At 42.6% G+C, this 20,391-nt stretch overlaps 1 protein-coding gene across 4 annotated transcripts in view; it reads right to left on the bottom strand.

Moving 5' to 3' along the window:
- ebf1a (EBF transcription factor 1a) overlaps positions 1 to 20,391 on the bottom strand; it is a 492,107-nt gene that overhangs the window by 11,445 nt on the left and 460,271 nt on the right. For 2 of the 4 annotated variants that reach the window (XM_041193628.1, XM_041193627.1), the window contains exons 12-15: positions 14,249 to 14,314; positions 12,990 to 13,167; positions 4,817 to 4,996; positions 373 to 567 (exon numbers count right to left, since the gene is read on the bottom strand). In XM_041193628.1, the coding sequence (XP_041049562.1) occupies positions 373 to 567; positions 4,817 to 4,996; positions 12,990 to 13,167; positions 14,249 to 14,314 (619 nt within the window). The remainder of the gene's footprint in view (positions 1 to 372; positions 568 to 4,816; positions 4,997 to 12,989; positions 13,168 to 14,248; positions 14,315 to 20,391) is intronic. The other 2 variants (XM_041193630.1, XM_041193629.1) reach the window with 1 other exon arrangement.

A 20,391-nucleotide genomic window follows, 5' to 3' on the forward strand; every position in this document is an offset into this window, starting at 1 on the left:
AAAACATTTTTTCTGTAACAAGTAGCAAGCTAAAAAAGGAGTCTTGGTGGCCTTGTGTGTTTACAAAAAGGGTAGCCAGCTGATAAGATATTTTAACGTCATTCCAACAGAAAGGCTGGTCATTGAGGCTTTTGAAAAATGCATTACGCATTTGGGTTCTGTTACAATACTGCAGAATTTAATAGACTGATGAGAAATCTTTAATGTCATACGTGGGGGCCCATCACAATAGCAATTTATACATGCATTCCGACTTTCAAGAGCGTTTAATGTGTCTGGAATGTTTTATTTATTATTCCTATTATAGTATAGATTTTCAGCCTAACCACACTGAATGAAACCAGCCTAGGCCTGTTGTGTGTGTGAGCTCACCTTGGAGACTGTTAGCGTTGGCGCTGGTGCAGGTCGGGGGAGGGGAGGTCTGTGGCCTCACCACCGGAGCGAAGGCGCTTTTTTGTTTCACTGCAGAGACCATATTGGCTGGCGAGAAGGAGAAAATGCCAGAGGTACTGCTACAATTTGAAGGAAGGCTGGTGGAGGAGGCCATGGTAGGACTGGACGGCACTACTGCAACAAGAAAGGAGGAAATATGTCAACCATTTGGGTGCCATATATATATTTTTTTCATATATATATATATATAAAAATATATATATGAATTTGTACAATTCATCGACCATTTTCAGGATAGTTAGTCAATGATGGTGCAAGACAATTTGAGTCATTTTAAGACGTTGAGAGAAAAAATTGTGTGACCACAGCTGGGTAGAACGATTTGTCGTATCTCCACTGGGTCACTTACCTGGCGACATTGGTGACTTAACCCTTTCAAACCCTGAGTTTGCTGGTTAACATTTTTTTTTAAAAGGTGTGGTTCTGAGCCACAGAAGTGGCATGTTTAGGGTTGAGGAAGTTAAAAAGGAGGGACCTTTTTGAGTTTGATTTTTATTTTTGGCAAGAAACGTGAGAACAATGAAAAATTTGGAGAGTGAGGGGGTGGAGGGGGTGGGTGGGTGGGTGGGTGGGTTTGGTCAACGCAAAAGTGCCACAAACAGTCAAATGGCATTCACCTCACACCATGGTGTAGTTACCTCAGCAGGCACAGCCCCTTCGCTTGCTTTTTGTAAAATTACAAGTGCAGATTTTTCCACTTGGATGACTGAGGAATTACTTTGGTATGTCAAAAAGCTCGCCTGCAGTGTGTGTTCAGTTTAATCATTCCCCCATCATCCTGCTCTTACATCTTCCTGGCCCTTCCTTGGCCCTGCATGATTGTCATCGGCAAGTGTTTTTTAATCAGGCAACACTCTCGCGAGTACAAGAGAAAAGGTAATCGATTGATGAAAAGTAGAGCTACGCGAACAGCAGCCATAGATAGAAAAATGTCTTTAGCTAAGGTCATCTCAGCTCCTTGTAATGCAAGAAAAGTGCTGGTTGTTTAATCATTACTCATGCAATTAGTTTATTGATTTAATTAAGAATGACGCCTTTTAATTAGAGAGCCTGACCGAGATGGTGTCTGATGGGACAGGTCAGGTATGAGCAGCACTGAACCATCACGAACCTCCCTTTTTTTGTTAAAGAGACAGTGTCCCCTTTTAGCCAGCCTTTGAGAGAGAAGTTTTTGAACTCCTAGCAACCGACCTGCAACCCTGGTGTAAAGTTGAATCTAACCCTTGAGTAAATATAGAAGCGGGGTTAGTGTGGAACATCAACTGCTCTCTCAATGCTTCAGCATCGTATGAAACTGAAGCCTCGAGCTACACTGAACAGTCTCAGTGAAAGATTAAAAAATATCTGATGACTAATATTATTCAGCTATGTTACAGCTAGGCTTCACAATTTTACCTGTGATTAATTAACCGTGATGTAAATATGTTCAAAATTGAGCGTAATCTTTGATTTAGAAATCTGAAGGGATATGAATGAAAGCACCCATGTAAGTTTGTTCATGAAGGAACCTAAATTGTTTATTTAGATTTTCCAATGATTTTACCGCAGTGGCAACCCATTTATTTTAATTGGTTGCTAAATCTAGGATGCTGTGTGAGGACTTGAAGGTTTAACAAACACCTACCCACAGTGCAGTACGCTGGAAGACAATACGCAAAATAGGAAAACATCAAAACTGACAATAACAATGTAATGAAAATGGATTCTATGCATTCGTTTAACAATGAGCCTCATTTCTGTAAGGTGAGAAATCCCATCCTTTTTCAGAGTGTCACTGCACAATTTGATAGTACAAGGGAGGTAACCCTGATAACAACCTCAAGGAACGGACTTGGAATCCTCTGGTATCTTCCAGAAAACGAGTCCCCGTTTAAAGGAAGGCCTGAACATTTGCAGAAGTCAATGGCAATCAACCAGTTTGACCTCTCCCAAGAGACTGCATGGGCTGTTGGGTGATGAGAGTGTAGTAAGTACTTGTCATAATATTCTCCAGTGATTATGAGCGTGAGGCAACTTGGTGGACCAAATAGTCTTTGCCTGACCGATATTTTCATATGTTTCTCTGTATAATGGTACTGTCATTTGTTGTTATGCCTGTATCTGCCCTATTTCTGCCTCTCTTGAAGATACGAGGGTATAGTTCTCCAGTACTCCACCCGAAATTTACACACAGAGTCACACACACACACACACAGTCTCTCTCTCACACACACTTTCAGCTGAGAGCAGGAAACATTGGAGAAGCTAATTGTCAAAACCCAACTACTAGTTCGGTTGAGATGAGCAAGTTCAGCACAGAATGGAATTTAATAGCATGTTTGGCTTCTGCCTTTCCCACCTTTACAGAATCCAATTTTAACTCTTGGCCTTGTTAGTTCTTGAGTTCAAAATGAGCCCAACTTCATTTTAAATTAATCTTGGCACTGGATATCACTGGGCAAGGGGAGATATTTCACAGGAGATATTCGATGGTACTAACACATAGATGAGAGCAGCTCAATGATGAGTCCTCGCAGGCCTCACTACAAACAGCACAATTGTTGACTGATGGTTAACAAATGTGTGCTATCAGTGAGAAGTCTCACCCATTAGCTGGCCACAAATGGAAATAGCTCCTTCCAATACTTTCCGTTCGTGACATTAATGACTGGATGTTCTCTGGCGGCGAGCCCATAGTTTCTGGGTGAGCAAGGCTTCCTCACGGTAAACTGAATCTGTAAAATCTGGCCACACACCCTTTATTTCCAAGAGTAGAGTTTCTGCGAAACCAGGTGCAGGTTATTCCTCTATCGAGGAAAATTGAGTCAATAAGTGCGGAGAATCCACACTCAATCTAGCTTCTGTTGCTCAGTTATTGGATGCTAAGGGTGTAATGAAACAGAGCAAGTTCACACCCATCCCTCTCCTGGTCTAAATGGCACATTCCAGACTGAGGCATTTACCAACTGAGCCTTCGCCAGGTTTGGAGTTTGGAGAAGATTCATTCAATGATATTTAAAGGCTTTAACCTGGCTAGATTTCAATTCCTTATCTCAAATAGTGTTGAAAATCCTTGCATTCCGGAGGACATAGGCAAATGGTAAGTCCCTTAAAGTGAGGTGCCTTTTCTTGTTACCAAAATTTTTCCTAACTCTGGAAAGCCAATAGATTATTGCAAGAGATATAAACACCAGCTTCACCATAATTCTGGTATTGGGCCCATGGTTTTAAATCCTCTACAAGGTGTTTTTTTTCTCTCTCCACAGATGTTGCCTGACCTACTGAGTATTTCCAGCACTTTCTGGTTTTATTTCAGATTTCTAGCATCTGCAGCATTTTGTTTTTCCATTCCTGACATCCATTTTTCATTGAATCAACAATTGCCTTGTCTAGATTGAGTTGGGTCAGGATGAACAGCTCAAGGGTGGGATTTTCGAGTCCCTCCAGGAATTGACTTTTGGCAGCTCTCCAAATCTTCCTGTCCTGCCTGCGATGATGCCCATCACTGGCGGGCCTGGAAAATCCTAGCCCAAGCCTTTCTGGTACACAAGAGCCAGGAGCCAATCTAACTCTCTGCATAATTGTGTAAGAGGCAAGATCTTCTTTTGCAAATAGATTCACAAATTCTCTATTAGACCCAATAGAAAATCAAAGGTCAGTTCTAATCCTTATTGAGTAAAACTGCACCTGAGGTTGCAAACTCTCTTTTTATTCCTATTCCTTTACTGACGGCCACGTGCATTTGTCAGGAACTTCCTCAAGGTTTCTGCAGGTCTTCTGGCCCCCAAAGGAAATTCCCAGGATTATCCCCAACAGATCATTTTTCCAAGGGCAGTCTGCATGCAACTGCTACTAGTAAAGTTTAAATGATGATCTGATCCCAAAATCGAGTGGAACTTAACTGTCTCCTTGCTGGAGTCAGAGAATGGGAAATGACCAGCTTTTTTTCTATATTTTGGTTTTGCATCTGTAACAAGTGTGATGTTTGGAATGCAACAAGCTCGATGGGCTTTCTATTGGATACTCTTTTAATTGAGAACTTGGCTCCTGCTAAAGATTGATAAGAAAGATTTTACCTTTCCAAACTGTGCAAATGGTTCTGCTCGCTTTCACTATTCTAAATTTAAAACAAAGCTGAAGTATTACATGGTACACCATTAAGTAAAATAATCCCTTTGCTTGAAATGGAAGATAAACTTCTCTTTAATACTTGAGAAAAATAATCATGCACTGGCCAAATATATCACAGATTGGAAAGTACAGAAAGAAGTGGAGTGAGTCCCTTATGTATCGGGCTGGTAAGACAATAAGACATGATACCGGACAAAAAATTGAGCCCAATGTTAATAAGGGTAGGATCTGGTGCACATCTGTTTTTACTCACTGGCATATGGCGAATTGGCAGCAGACCCATTGAGAAAACCAGGAGAACCTCCGAGGTTGGACATCCCAGTGTTTCCATATCCATTCATACTCGTTGTCACAGAATTGTAGTTTGTCTGCTGTGGAGTGGAACTCGGCACATATCCATGCGGAGACACACTGCTTGTGTTACGAGTAAAACCTTTATTGAAGAAGGGATATATAAGCACACATCATCATTATCTCTCTCGTGGCCACAATCGTTTAAACATCATCCTCATCCTGTATTAAAGGTTGTTATATCAAAGGCCTGATAGCTAGAACACGAGAAAGTTGATAAAATTGGCTGAGCAATGCTTGAAATCAGGTCTTTGTTAATGTTTGTGCTGCAGCTCTTGACAGAGAGCACAGCTTGAAGGAAAAACCATCCAGTGTGATATAGGAACCCTTTTCTGTGAAGATTTATCAATTGACCCAGGAGAGGCCATGGTGACAGGTATTAATCTGCTGAATTGTCCTACCCTTTATGGAGTTTGTGTTAACAAAAGGGGATAAAAATTTCCTCAGAAAAGTTCCTTAAAAAGAAAGAAGATTGGATTCTCTGTGTTGTTCTAGATATTGAAATGCCAACCAACTGAGATTTTAAACTTTAAAGCATTGGCTTTTTCTACATATCTTGACCTTGCACAAGCTATTAATCCTAATTCAGAGCAGATGACAGCACAGTGCAGAAATAGCTACAGGAATGTCATAATATTGAGATGCTCTGATAACCAATCCATCGAAATGAGGATAAGGTAGACATCACAGTGCGGTAGCCTTCACTGTTGCTACCTTTACAAGAACATAAATGCTCATCTGACAAATATTTATACCTCTATCTAACACAAAACATCCTCAAACCCCCAAGATGGCCCAGTTTGGAAAGGCACAGCACAATATTGACGCAAGCACAGGGGTGATAGGGACAGGACTTGGTGTGAGTTAAGGCACAGGAAGCAGTTTTGGATGACCTCAAGTTTACGGAGGGTAGAATGCGGAAGACCAGGTTGCAATGGAATAGTCAAGTCTCAAAGTAACGAAGACATGAATGAGGGTTTTAGCAACAGATGAGCTGAGATAGTTGCAAAGTCAGGAAGTGGAAACAGGCGTTCTTAGTGATGGTGTGAATATGAAATCCGAAGCTCATCTCAGGATCAAATGTGACACCAAGGTTGCAAACAGAATGGCTTAATCTCAGACTATTGACAGGGAAAGAGATGGAACCAATACCGAGGGAAAAGAATTTAGGGTGGAGATCAAAAATAATGGCTTCAGTTTTCCCAATTTTTAATTGGAGAAAATTTCTGCTCATTCGTTACTAGCATCAGAATTAAGAGCAGGAGTAGGCCACTTGGCCCCTCAAACCTGCTCTGCCATTCAATAAGATCATGACCGATCTTATTTTAACATATTCCTATATACCCACTCCGCCACCACCACACGCCCCCCTCCCCCCCACCACCCAAGAGTCTTTCACCCCTTTGCTTATCAAGAATCTATCTACCTCTGCCTTAAAGATATTCAAGGACTGTGTCTTAACCACCTTTTGAGGAACCAAACTTCAAAGTCTCACAATCCGCAGAGAAACAAAATTTCCTCATCTCGTCCTAAATAGGTGATGCCTTACATTGAAACAGTGACCCCGAGTTCTAGATTCTCCCACAAGGGGAAACATTATCTCCACATCCACCCTGTCAAGTCCCCTCAGGATCTGATATGTTTCAATCAAGTCGCCTTATTCTTCTAAACTCCAGGATGTCAAATAAGCATTATGATAATTTAGCAATAGTGGAGGATTTGAGAAAAGTGGTGGTGAGGTGGGGCTATGTACATGTAAAAACTAAAGCTATGCCTTCAGACGATGTCACCAAGGGGCAGCATGTAAATGAGAAATAGGAGGGGGCTGAGGATAGATCCTTGGGGGTCTCTAGAGGTAACAGTGTGGGAGGAGGAAGAGAAGTCATTCCTAGCGTTCTCTGGCTATAGTAAAAAAGATGAGAGCAGTCTCACCCAGCTGGGCAATAGTAGGGAGACATTTGAGGAGATGTCAAAGGCTGCAGACAAGGGAGTCAAGACAGAAGGATGAGGAGAAGGATGAGGAGAAAATGTTTGCTTTTGTCACAGTCACATGTGATGTTACTTGTGACTTTTGTAAGAGCTTCAGTGCTGTTTATGAGAGGAAATAATGAACTGTGAACCCTACAGAAGATAAGGGACCTGCATCTCTAGAGATGCAAGAGCTGGGAGTAAACTTCACATCCAGGTTGAGAGCGACAAGAGAGGTGATGGTGAGTTTGAAGTGGATTTAGCTGCAGTGGCCTCTTTCTATCTTGGAGCCTGTGCTGTTTGCTTGAAACCTGTCATTAGCTTGGTCACACCACAAAAAATGACAAAAGTGAAAGAGTTAGGGAGGAGACCAATCAAAGTAAAACACAGTGTAGTCACATAGTGTTATTATAGAGAAATAGCAATACTTCAGCTACAAGGACAGAGTAATTTCTCACTGCCTAGCTACAGCAGACTTGTGAAGTAGCATCTAATATACTACGTTAGGTACTGATCAATCCTTCTCTTTCGAGTTTAGTGAATCCTGACTTTTCCTCAGTCTTCCATATAAACATTTCAAGTGTTCTGAAATCTGTTTAAGAGGTTGCTGCCTGGGTTGATGTTGCTATTTGCTAATAGAAGAGCCTCCAGCTGTAACCCTTTTCTTTTATTGGCAGTAGTGTACATGGGGTTGTCCATGTAGGAGGAACAGTTTACAAGACAGAAAATCATGAATTGGGTTACGCAATTTCTTGGCAGCTGAGGCAAGTCTCCTCCTTATGAAAAGAGAGGAAGAAAGCTTTTCGGACAAAAGCATTGCAAGGGATGGGATGATGAGATTAGTTTAGGCAGTATCCTTTCACCTCAATGTGGCCTCAAATCTGGCCCAGGCTGATGTGATCGAAGTCTGTCCTCTCTCTTTTCTGGCTTTAAAGGCCTTAGTGGAAATGAGTTTTAATATTTCTGAACCCAATCCTTTCTCAATGTGCCCCCTCCAACAGGAATTTGACACTTATTGACCATCTCATCCTAAGAGGGAATAAGTACAGTTGATATCAGAAATGGAAAAAAATCCACACTGACACGTGGGAGTGTGTCCACTGAGATTGCGAATGAGGCACCTAGTTGGAACACAACTTAGGAGGCTTGACTCTGTACTTGAGCAATGCCTGGGCTTACAGACTCTGGCTCAGACACCATTCATGAACACAATAATTCACAAAAATAACTTTATCATTTATGTCAAATTAATATTAAAAATAAGAGACTGCAACTACAGCCATAGCATAATTAAGAAAATGATTGAAGTTTGAGAAGATGAAACTTTAGTTTCAGAGATTGAACTCTTTTGACTCAAAATACACAGACAAGCTTGTTCTTGATTAAGAGGTTGCCTTGTGAAAAAAGTTTGAGCAGGTTGGGCCTGTACTCATTGGAGTTTAGAGGAATGAGAGGTGATCGTTTGAAACATAGAAGATTCTGAGGGGTTTGACAGGCTGGATGTTGAGAGGATGTTTCTTCTCGTGAGGGAATCTAGAACTACCAGGCACAGTTTAAAAATAGGGAGTCTCCCATTCAAGATTGAGATGAAGAGAAACTTCTTCTCTCAGAGGGTTGGTAGTCTTTGCAATTCTTATCCACAGAGAGCAGTGGAAGTTGGATCACTCAATTAGGTTGAGTTAGAGAGATTTTTGATTGACAAGGGAGTCAAGGATTATGGGAGGCATAATTCTTCACTCCCTTGTCAATCAAAAATCACAAGAAAGTAGAGTTGAGGCCACAATCAGGTCAATCATGATCTTACTGAATGGCAGACCAGGCTTGATGGGCCAAATGGCTTACTCCTGCTCCTATTTCTTATGATCTTATGACCTTACGATCTTCTGACTGTCTACAAATTGATGCATCATGAACTTTCCCAATCTGAAAGTCTTGAGTAAAGATTCAACGGTATGGGCAGGATTTTTACCTCGTTGGGCAGGCGTGGCAGGCGGGCCTGGGAGCGGCCACAAAACTGACCACCACCCGTGATCGGGCCTGACTGCGATTTCAAGCTGACTGGTGAATCAGCGGCCAGGCAGCATGAAAGGCGCACTCAGAGCCTCAGCGCTGCCGTGGTGGAGGATGGTAGGCGTGTGAGTGCTGAAGTGTGCACATGCGCGGGCATGTGCTCAGTGAAAGCTCCCTGAAGGCACAGAGCTGCCTCAGGGAGCTGAAGATTTTTAACATTAAAAAGAAAGTTTTCAAAAATAAGGAAAACATGTCCCTGCTCGTGTGACCGTCACATGAGCAGGGACATGTTAAAAATGAGTTCTGAAATTTTTTATTGTTTTCATCCACGGGACAAAAAAATTCTGCCCTATGCTTGGGGGCAAACAATGTTAATCAAGGAGATGCCAGAATATCTTTCCAAACTCACTACAGTGTTAACTGGTTGACTTCCCAAAGCCGAGAGGCTTCCATAGTCGCAGCAACCTGAAATCCAACGTAGTCCAGAGAGTGCTGGACACCTTATCCATAGACACTTTTGTAGCATTGATCGACAGGTCAATGTAATTTGTACTTCCAGCAAGTGTGTATCTTACATACCAATGTCAAAAGGGCAATGACACTGGTTAAAAACAAATATTTATTCATTTTCAATTCAGAATTGACTGGAAAATAATTAGTTGTTTTCTGACATTATCTCAAACTAAAAGATGTAGGTTATTATTCACTTGGTTCCCAATTCATTCTCTCTCTCTTCAGTTACCATGCCCTAAGAGGGCATTAGCAACCATGGATTTCCATGTGTTTGTCCATGGTTATGCCAGGCAAAGTACTGAAGTAGTATGCTGTTGCCTTCTGCAGGCTCTGGTTGACAAGGAAACTCTCTCACTCTTACCACATGCCATAGGCATGTTGGAAAGATTTGCAGATTGGTAATCAACCTATTTGGCCATTTTATGAATGCACCTTCCATGGCCAACAAGTCCTGGAGTGGGCCTTAAACCCAGTACTTCTGGCTCAGACACCACCTACTGCGCTGCAAGACCTTTTCCTAATTCATTAAGAAACCCAAAAGCAAGGAGACCACCCATATTGCTAACACGTTTAATGGATTCTATGAAGAAATGCTGCCATCAGAATCCATAAGGACCCGTCCCACTGAAGGTGGGATAAGGATCAATTTTCCAAAATGCATGAATGCTGTGAGTCTCCAGCATCAGGAAATCATGGGTAGTGTATCTGCTAAAATGAATGGACAGAAAAATCGTGTGCAGTGAGCACTTAAATTTCTGATACGCACCAATGGAGAGAAGTGCAACTTCAGAAAACCAAGCCTGTATGGCTACAGGAATCCCGACTGTCTTACAGGTCAGCTCACCATTATCTCTTTCAGATGCAATAAAGCAGTGTTCTTTTCCTAACTGTTTATTGGCACTACAATCTGAGGGAAGGGAACACCCCTAGAGACGCTCCAAAGTGCTGCATCAGTGCGTGACAGGACAGAAATCAGCTAATTTTCACATGTGATGCTTTGGACAGTATTAAGAAAAAGCAGGCATTTCCCCACAGGAAAGAGAAAAGAATCGGCAGCCCCATTAAACCAGCATTTATTCACAGTCTGAATACTGGATGCCTTCTTTCTCTTACTGCACAGCAAGGAAAGAACTTTCAGGCAGAATCCCTGCTCTGGGAATACCCCCTACCTAGGCGAGGTGTTTGATGGAGGCCCATGGCTTTGCTAAGACTCACAGGTACACTGGGTAGGGGGCCTGAACACATGCCAATGCCTTAACCAGATGGATCACCAATACAGAGATTGAGGAAGGATCTTTAAAGTCCACTTTTAGGCTGATTTAAAATCCTGTCTATTTTTTGTGGAGAGTTGATGTGGGGCTGTCTTTCAGATTTTATTTTTAGCATCAGGGGTAGGCACGAGAATTAGGACACGTAAATTTAGGGAAAAAAAATCACTAAAATTCAGTGTTTATTTTGAGCATTGGTAAACCTCGAGAAAACAAGCAAGAGACTAAAAGGCAGTCATGCTAAATGACAACCCACAATTATTTACACGATTCACAGGTACCACTATTAAGTTCCAAAAGTAATGTTAAGTTTTCACCAAATCCTGTCAAGCTATTTTAGTAGAAAAATCTATTTATAGCATTTGTCAACAGACGGCGTTTACAGAATGTTCACTGCTAAATTTAAATCTCATAGTACAACACCATAGTGATATCAAGTGCCCATCTTTTTAAGGTCTGTATTATGAGTAATCAATGCTAAAGTTTAGTGCGTGCTACCAGTGGTGTGTTAGGATCACTGTAGGCAGCGTATCCATTGTATATTTGTGCAATGGTTGGTATATTATGATTACTACATGTAGTGTTATCCATTGTACAATGTATGCTATAAATGGTGTATTTTGATTAATGTATGCAGTATGTCAATGTGTTATGAGTGGTATTCATTTAATTAATAATATGTTAGTCTTTAACAAGGCTTTTCAACCTCTATCCAACCTCAGGGATGCTAGCTCCAGATCTGATCTTAGGAAAGGAAATTTCACAGTTGTTTATTCTCCCAAATTCGCAAATCAGGTTAGAAACATAGAAGAATTATGACAGAGAAGGAAACTATTTGGCCCATCATGTCCATGCTAGCCAAAAAGGAAATATCCAGCCTAATCCCACCTTCCAGCTCTTCTCTCCAGAGCCCTGTAGGTTACAGCAGCTCAAGGACATAGCCAAGTGTTTTTAAATGCGATGAGGGTTTCTGCCTCTACATCCCTTTCAGGCCATGAGTTCCAGACTCCGAACACACCCTGGGTGAAAAATTTCTCATCAATTCCCTTCTAATCCTTCTGCCAATTACATTAAACCTATGCCCCCTGGCTATTGACCTCTCTGCTAATAGAAATAGGCCCTTCCTATCCACTCTGTCCAGGTCCCTCATAACTTTATATACCTCAGTTAAATCTCCTTTCACCTCCTCTGTTCCAAAGAAAACAACCTCAGCCTCTTCAACCTTTCCTCATAGCTAACATTTCCTATTGCTGACAACATACCTGTAAATCTCCTCTGTACCCTTGTGTGGTGACCAGAACTGCACACTATACTCTAGTTGCTGTCTAACTATTGTTTAGGCAGTTCCAGAAAAAAAAACTCCTATCATATTCTAGGCCTTGACCAATAAAGAAAAGTATCCCATCTTTATACATTCTTGACTACCTTACTTACATGGGCTGCTACCTTTAGAGATCTGTAGACATGCACTCCATAGTCCCTCTGATGTCAGAATAAAGGACAGTCCATTTAAGACTGAGATGAGGAGAAATTTTTTTCTCTCAGGGGGTGGTGTGAATCTTTGGAATTCTCTACTCCAGAGGGCTGTGGAAGCTGTCATTAAGCATTTTCAAGACAGAACTCGATAGATCTCCGGGTATTAATGACATCAAGAGATATGGGGTTGTGGGGAAAAATGGTACAGAGATAGATGATCAGCCTTGATCTGTTTGAGTGGGCAAAGCAGGTTCATCGGGCCGAATGGCCTACTTCCGCTCCTATTTTTCTATGTTCCTCTACATGTTTCAGAATCCTTCCATTTATTGTGTAGTCCTTTGCCTTGTTTGTCTTCCCCAAATGCTTTACCCCATGCTTCTCTGGATTGGATTCCATTTGCTATTTTTCTGCCCATCTGACCAGTCCATGGTATCTTCCTGCAGTCTACAACTTTCTTTCTTACTGTCAACCACATGGTCAATTTTCATATCATCTTCATATCATGCCCCTATATTTAAGTCCAAATCGTTGATATATACCACGAACAGTATGGGAACCAGTCCAGTGTCCTGCTCATGGTTATTCATTCTCACTGCCACTTTACCACCCCGCCCAAAATATTCCAGGCATTTATTAATGAAAATCGATTACAAAAATGATTTGAAAAGTCTCAAAGAATGGGTGAACTGCAAATTCTCAATGGCAGTCTATGGAATTCGTTCTTTCAGTATTTCCTATCTTTCTTACCTAATGGGAAGAGCGGACAAGGTGGGGTTAGTGGGGCACAAGAAGCCTATTCAGTAACGGAGACAACTCCATTCCAACGTGTCAAGGTCTTACCTTGATTGGCGGCTTGAGAGGATTCAGACACATTGACCGCCAGCTGACCACTGAAGGAGTTGACTCCCATCATCCCTGCATGGACGGACGTGTTACTGAGGGCTGGAAGCTGGTTGTGGTTCCGAGGGACACTGTAGAGGGCCTCTGCGATGTCAGCTGCTCGCTTCAGGATAATTTCCTACCAGGCATTTTGAAGCAAAAAAAAAGTTGTCAACCGCAAACCCAAAACAAACAAGCTGACTGCCAGTTATAAGAGAAAGCATTTAAAATAGTAATATGTCAGTGCATGAAAGGATTCAACAGTTATATTCTTAACCTCCAAACGTTTTGCCTTCCCTCTCCATGTTTTGAGAGGTCCCAGTCCTCAGTCCCCTGGCTCCTGATGCCCCTCAGTCCTCAGTGTAAAGACCCTCAGTGACCCAGCCCTTGGTGTCCCTCCCTCAGTTCTCCAGCCCTCAGTTCCCTAGCTCTCGATGTCCGTCAGTCCTCAATGTAATGACTCTCGTGTCCCTCCTTCAGTTTCCTGGTTCTCAATGTCCCTCAGTCCTTGGTGTAATGGCCCACGGTGTCTCTCCCTCAGCCCTCAATGCCTTGGCTCTCAGAGTCTTGGCCCTTGACTCCACAGCCCCCAGATTCCTGACCCTCAGAATCCTGACCCTCAATGTCCTACAGACCCCAGAATCCTGACCCTCAATGTCCTACAGACCCCAGAATCCTGACCCTCAATGTCCTACAGACCCCAGAATCCTGACCCTCAATGTCCTACAGACCCCAGAATCCTGACCCTCAATGTCCTACAGACCCCAGAATCCTGACCCTCAATGTCCTACAGACCCCAGAATCCTGACCCTCAATGTCCTACAGACCCCAGAATCCTGACCCTCAATGTCCTACAGACCCCAGAATCCTGACCCTCAATGTCCTACAGACCCCAGAATCCTGACCCTCAATGTCCTACAGACCCCAGAATCCTGACCCTCAATGTCCTACAGACCCCAGAATCCTGACCCTCAATGTCCTACAGACCCCAGAATCCTGACCCTCAATGTCCCACAGACCCTAGAGTCTTGATCCTCAGAGTCCTGACCTTCAAAGTCCTGACCCTCTGTGTTCAAGCCCACAGAGTCTTTCGGTCACCGGCCCTCAGTCGCTCAGTCCTGTGTCCCGGCCCTCAGTGTCCCGTCCCCCAGCCCTCAATCGCCCAGCCTGCGCTGCCAGTGTGTTATCTTTACACAATGATACACTGAACTAGCCATTACCTGGTTATTATGTGGCATGCCATAAAGTGCTTCCACTAAGTCAGCCGCCCTCTTCAGTATAACTTCCTATGGAAGAAAAAGACAAAGATTTTCTGCTTAGATTTCCAACTTATTGTTTTAGTTCAGGGGTATTCAGACACACTGGACCTGATTTTAACCTAAGCCTTGCAGTGGGGATGCGATGGATCTGGATCGAGGTCTGGTGCTCGTTTTGTATTCCATTCTGATTTTATGGTCCATTGATTTCAATGGGCATCCCACCAAAACCCACCCCCTTATGGCTGGGTGGTTTAGGGTTAGAATCACAGCACTGTACTCAACTCACAAACATATTCTGGCATGAGCCACAAACAGAGGGATCTGGACTCCTGGGTAATTTTCCCCTTACCTGGCCCAGCGTTGTCAGAATTATAACACTGCCCTAGTTGCCCTAGGTCAGCTAACTCAGCACAGATCTGGACATGGAAATGTTCTGGTCTATTTGGCTCATTTACACCCTGCCTGCACATTGACAAGCAGTCTTGATGCTAAACACAAAGCTACCCTCTTAATCTGTGTGAACTTGTGTTATCTGCAAATAAAGCAATCAAGCCTTATTATCACAGAGTAGTGGCAAATGGCTGATGACTCCTTTTTATCAATAGCATAACTAACTGTGGTTTGAATTAGTGTGCTGTTTAGAATTAAATGGCCAGTGGGGACAGAATGGTTATATAAGAAATTATTAACAAATGCCCCTATATATTGGTATATGTTTCACAATTATTGATTCACATACACATAAATTGATATATACCTTAATGCTTATATTTAACTTGTAATCTATTTTGTATCTTTATAATTGTATTTTTGGAATCGTTTGTGACCACTTCAGACAATTTTCTTGCCCCTTCATTGGTTACACATCTTTTACCTCCATGAATAACTTTGGAAATACAGATATCGTTCTTGTGCAACCAAATGCAGCGAGGCATGCACAGTAAAATCCCAGAAGCAGCAAATGTGATGAATGACCTTTGGTGGTGCTGAGGGAGCAATAATCCCCCCTCACTCACATCAGGAGAACTCCCTGCTCTTCAAGTGCTGCCACGGATCTTTAAAGTGCAGGTGACAGACAGTCTCAGTTTTACATCGCATCCAAAATTCAGTATCTCCCACAATGAAGCGCTCCCACAGTAATACACTGAAACGTTAGCCTAGGTTGCATGCTCCAGCAACAGCATAGAGCATGAACTCACTACCTTTTGAGAGAGTACCACAAACTGAGCCAAGCCTGCACATTTGTTAATATTCTTATATACTTCCTTTTGAATCAGTTCATTTCTACTTGCATTATTCCTCAATCCTACTGTTCAAAAGCTTTCTTCCCAAGTTCAATCATATCCCATTGCTTTCTGTAAATCAATGCTGCATAATTGCAAAATAAACCTTTTTATTTGTGCATGTCAAGGTATTTGGAAAATGTTTTCTTCCTTCCTGGTCTCTGCATCATCACGTGTCAAACGGGTGGTTAACAGAACCATTCTCAGCTTCCACCAGTGCTGCTAACTAGCCACATAGAAAAGCCAGAGGGTCACTCTCCCTCCCCTTCCTGCAGGGCTTGGCTGGCTGACCCCTCCCAACAGCATGGCTACAGTCAACAGCTCAGTGTTCAGAGGGTACGTAAAGGATCCCAATCTGACCAAACGATAACACCAAAAGAAGATTCTGAAATAAGGCAAACTCTTGATAACCTGCACAGTCAAAGTTAACAGCACTGTGTTCTCGCTCCCTTGACAACATTTGCTAGTGTTAAGGGGAAAGAGCAGAAGCGTGGGATTAACTAAATAGATCTTTCAAAGAGCTGCACAGGAATGATGGGCCAAATTCCCTCCCTCCAAGTTGTAAGAAAGTGCTGACTCTGAGTTCAGCAGTTTCTCAGAAATATATAAGCATTGGGCTCAGTGACTTCTTTATTTGATCGTGCCTCAAATTCTAGCTAGAACTAAAGAGTCTGGGCATAGGGCCCAGTTTGGTGGCAGGGATCTATTTAATCGAGGAGGGTGGCATGTGAGGACCCAGCCGCCTTCATGCCTCTGCCCTAAATAAGTTTGGGGCAGGAAGGCTCATGGGTGGCCTTCCAGTCCCAATGTCAATTGAGGCTCTTAAGTGGGCAACTAACGCCCACTTGAGGGCCTCAGCCTTCCGCCACTGGTATTTGCCCAGTGGCAGGCAGGGAATTTGCCATGTGGGAAGCCGGAAAAGCAAACCCTGTCAGTGGTGTTTGCAAGCTTCAAGAGGGAGGGATGGGAGTTGGGGGTGGCGGTGGGGGGGGGTCCATTATCCTAAGGCACTCAGTGCCGGATCGAGGGACCAGGCATTGGGAAAGGGGTGTAGGGGACCTGCTGCAAACCCCATGACACTATCCCTGCCAATCCTGGGTCTCGGGTGGTTGCATTACTGGCAGCAGCCACTGACTCTTGGTGGCACTGCTGAGAAATGCACAGCTGCTGGCCACCAGCTCTTGGGGGGGTTGGGGGTGGGAGTGAGATTTCCATACCCCTCCCCCAGGGTTTTTGATCCCAGGGAAAGCCAGCTGCTGCTCAGCTAAGTGCCTGATTGGTATTTAATTCAGTGGGCATTCTCGAAAGGAGGCGACAAACAGATCTGACCGGCTTTCCAGCTGGGGGGCAAGATGTCGCCTCCATTAAATACCACCCTTAGGCACTGCTCTTTTCAGTTTAATTATTAGGCAAATGAATTTTAAAGGCATGTTCAAACAAAAATATAATGGAATAGCCCCTACCTCATTCATACAAACCAGTTTTCCAGTTTAACATAAATTTAGATTTAATTCTGGCCCTTACCAACTGCTGAAACTCTTAAACAATTCCTGGTCTTGAATTGAAGAGCTGAGGTGAATTAAGAAAGTGTCACTGAGTTTAACACCTTCAAAACGCAGGCCCTCATATTTACACTCCTTAACGTTAATAAATGTATTCGCGCGGCAAAATCAATTAAAAGCCCTTCTAAAATAAAAATTTCAACCACTGCGTTCACTACATAAAATAGCTCCGTTATATATATGACAGGTTAGGATGAACATCAGGGACAATTCCTCTTGCCCTTGTCCAGCTAAGAACTTCCAGTCAGGTTGTTCTACTAGTTTACAGAAGTCTTGAAGAGTAGGAGAAGTAGGTAGTTATCATTGTTTTTGGGTGGGGCAGGAGGAGGTGTGTTACGTTAACCTATAACTGAGAAAGCAATTAGCAGCAACACTTCGCTCAACCCCTATGAATGACGCTTGCCAATTCAACTATTGTCCTTCAAGGTCATTGCAGTGGAGTTTCATAAGGTCACAGGAAGGCTAGCATCAAACAAAGTGGCTACTCCTAAATTGCATTTTAAGGTTGGTATTTGCACATATACCATCTATTATAATGTTCCGGATAATGGGAGAATTCAGTAACATCTTCTTTAAGACCCGACAAGATTTCCTGATTCAAAGAAAAAAATCTTATCTTAAATAGCTCATGTTATGATTTCTACTTCCTGCTTTTAATAACTTCCTGATCCAAATTGCTACATGCTGCAATGGTAAATTGCTTTTAGCCACTTAAACGGACAGTATCCGCTTCTAAACAGCTTTTGGACAGCCTTGGTCCCAAGAGCACTATGAAAGCTCTGCTAAGCCTCCACCATGTTGGATGCTGAGGCAAGACTGGCGTAGCACCGTCCTTCTGTCTACTATGCCACTGCCATAAACGTTGTCTGTAAAACATGTTAAAGCACTGCACAAAGCATTCTGCTGTGATGACACAGTCTCATTAAACAGTGCTGGAGATATTTGGATCTGGGTTGTGCTATCAGTTCAACCTTTACATCTTTCAGGTTCAGAGATGACACTGTTCTTTAATTACACTGAGGAGAGCAGGGCCCAAATCAACAGTGTTAAAGGTGAAGGATGTGGCATGTTAAATACAGGCAAACAATTTCCTCCAATAAAAGCAAAATACTGCGGATGCTGGAAATCTGAAACAAAAACAAAAATAACTGGAAAAACTCAACAGGTCTGACAGCATCTGCAGAGAGGAACACAGTTAACATTGAGAACTGATGAAGAGTCATACGGACTCAAAACGTTAACTGTATTCCTCTCCACAGATGCTGTCAGACCTGCTAAGTTTTTCCAGCTATTTTTGTTTTTGAAACAATTTCCTCCGGTGGAGGAATCCAGAACACGGGGGACATAATGTTAAAATTAAATCCAGGCCATTCAAGAATGAAATCAAGAAACATATTTTCAAACAAGTAACAGAAATCTGGAACTCTCTTACCTAAAAGGCTTTGGATGCTGAGGACCAAATGGAATTTTCCCAGACTGAGAATTGATGGGTTGTTATTTTGTAAGAGTATCAAGTAATGTGGAGAAAAGGCAAGTGAATGGAGTTGGGATACAGATCAGGTTGTTAGAAGGGGCTCGAGAGGCTGAACGGTCTATGTCTGGACCTATTAGTGAATAGGACCAGGGAAGAGGAGGGGGGTGATAAGAGGCAGAAAGACAGGAGAGACATGGCTTGAGGGAGGGGAGAGGTCACAAATGGGTGAGAGAGAAAAATACAGTTGGGGAGAGAAAGGCAGGGAATGACTGTTTGAATGAGGGGAAAGTGCATAACATGATGACATACAGGTGAGAGGGAGAATGCGAATGAATAAAACAATTATGCACAAAAGCAGAAGGCAGGATGAAGAAAGAGAATGGTTTTCTGCTTGCAATCTGTAAAAAGTTCCTGAACTCACTGAGCACACAGCACTGATGAGTAGGTGCTACTTATTTTTTGTAGAGGTCCTGACTGACTGCAGTCATGTACAGAGCCCTGACGTGTCGGGTTTCATTGACACTAATTTCAGAAAGTGCAATGTTGAGAAAGCAACACCAAGAAAGGTGGCAGCTGACACTTTAGGCAGGTCAATGGTAAATGTTGGGCAGCAAGCTGAGGGCATAGGTGCAGCAGGGCTGTGGGCACTTTAGGAAGCTATTTGTTATTTAATGAGGTATTAATCAAACTACTGTGCAAGAAAATGCATTTAATAATCTCAAGCTACTAGGTTCTAGTGGAGCTGCAAACAAGTAATTATTTAAAAATGGGATTGCTTACACTGAAGTCTATTGCTAAAATAAACTGTGGAAGACAAGCCTAGATTCAGGACTGCTTTCAGTTGAAAATTCTCGTCATCGAGCTATATCTCGTAGGAAAACCAAAATATTTCATACTTAAAAGCTGATTGTTACTGTCTGCCCTTGGAGAACTCATAATTCCTCCAACTTCTCCCTCAAAGGTGCTGTCACTTGTTGGATTATGGTTACAGAGGCAGTCTGGCCTCATCCAAGTGAGCCTTCAATACTTGAGAGCCTGGACAGTGTAGATTGGCAGAGTATTGACATCTAGAGTGTAAAACAGTCCAGCATGATCCACACACACACACACACACACATAGACACAGACACACACACAAACACATACACACGTATGCACACATGCATGCAGATGTGCACATGCAAACACACACACCAAATGCGTGAACACAAGCACATATGAGAGCGTCAGATATATACATATACACACAAATGCAGGCACACTTGCATGTACAGACACACAAACACACACCACATATATACATAAAATAAAGGAACCACTGGGGACGAGGTGGAGGTGCCACAGTTACAAGGGTCCTGTCCTTTAATTAATTTCAACATTTCTTTCCTCGTGGCTTCAGCCATTACATTTTCTTCTCTCCCATTCTGCAGACACTGCCACACAAACAGAAAGTCCCAAAAGAACCAAGTCCCTGCACCTTTAAGAGAGGCAGTGTGTTGAGAGAACCGTGTTTGAATCTGAGTCAGTCTGGGCCGCCAGGCACTGTGAATGTTACAAATAACACTTTTCACAGTCTGTGTGTAAGCAATGCATCAAAGCATGAAGATAGTAGTAGAAGACTTATAGGATTTATTCTATATTCTAACAACAAGAACATTAATTATAGTTAAAATTCACCTCATATAAAATAATGTAGTCACTATAGGCAACTTAGCAGTTATGGCCAATTTCCAGGCACTATTTAAGTGTTTGTATATATAAAGGCCCCTAGAAAGAAGGTAAAAC

This window comes from Carcharodon carcharias, chromosome 8 (genome assembly GCF_017639515.1).
Source record: "Carcharodon carcharias isolate sCarCar2 chromosome 8, sCarCar2.pri, whole genome shotgun sequence".
Taxonomy (NCBI): Eukaryota; Metazoa; Chordata; class Chondrichthyes; order Lamniformes; family Lamnidae; genus Carcharodon; species Carcharodon carcharias.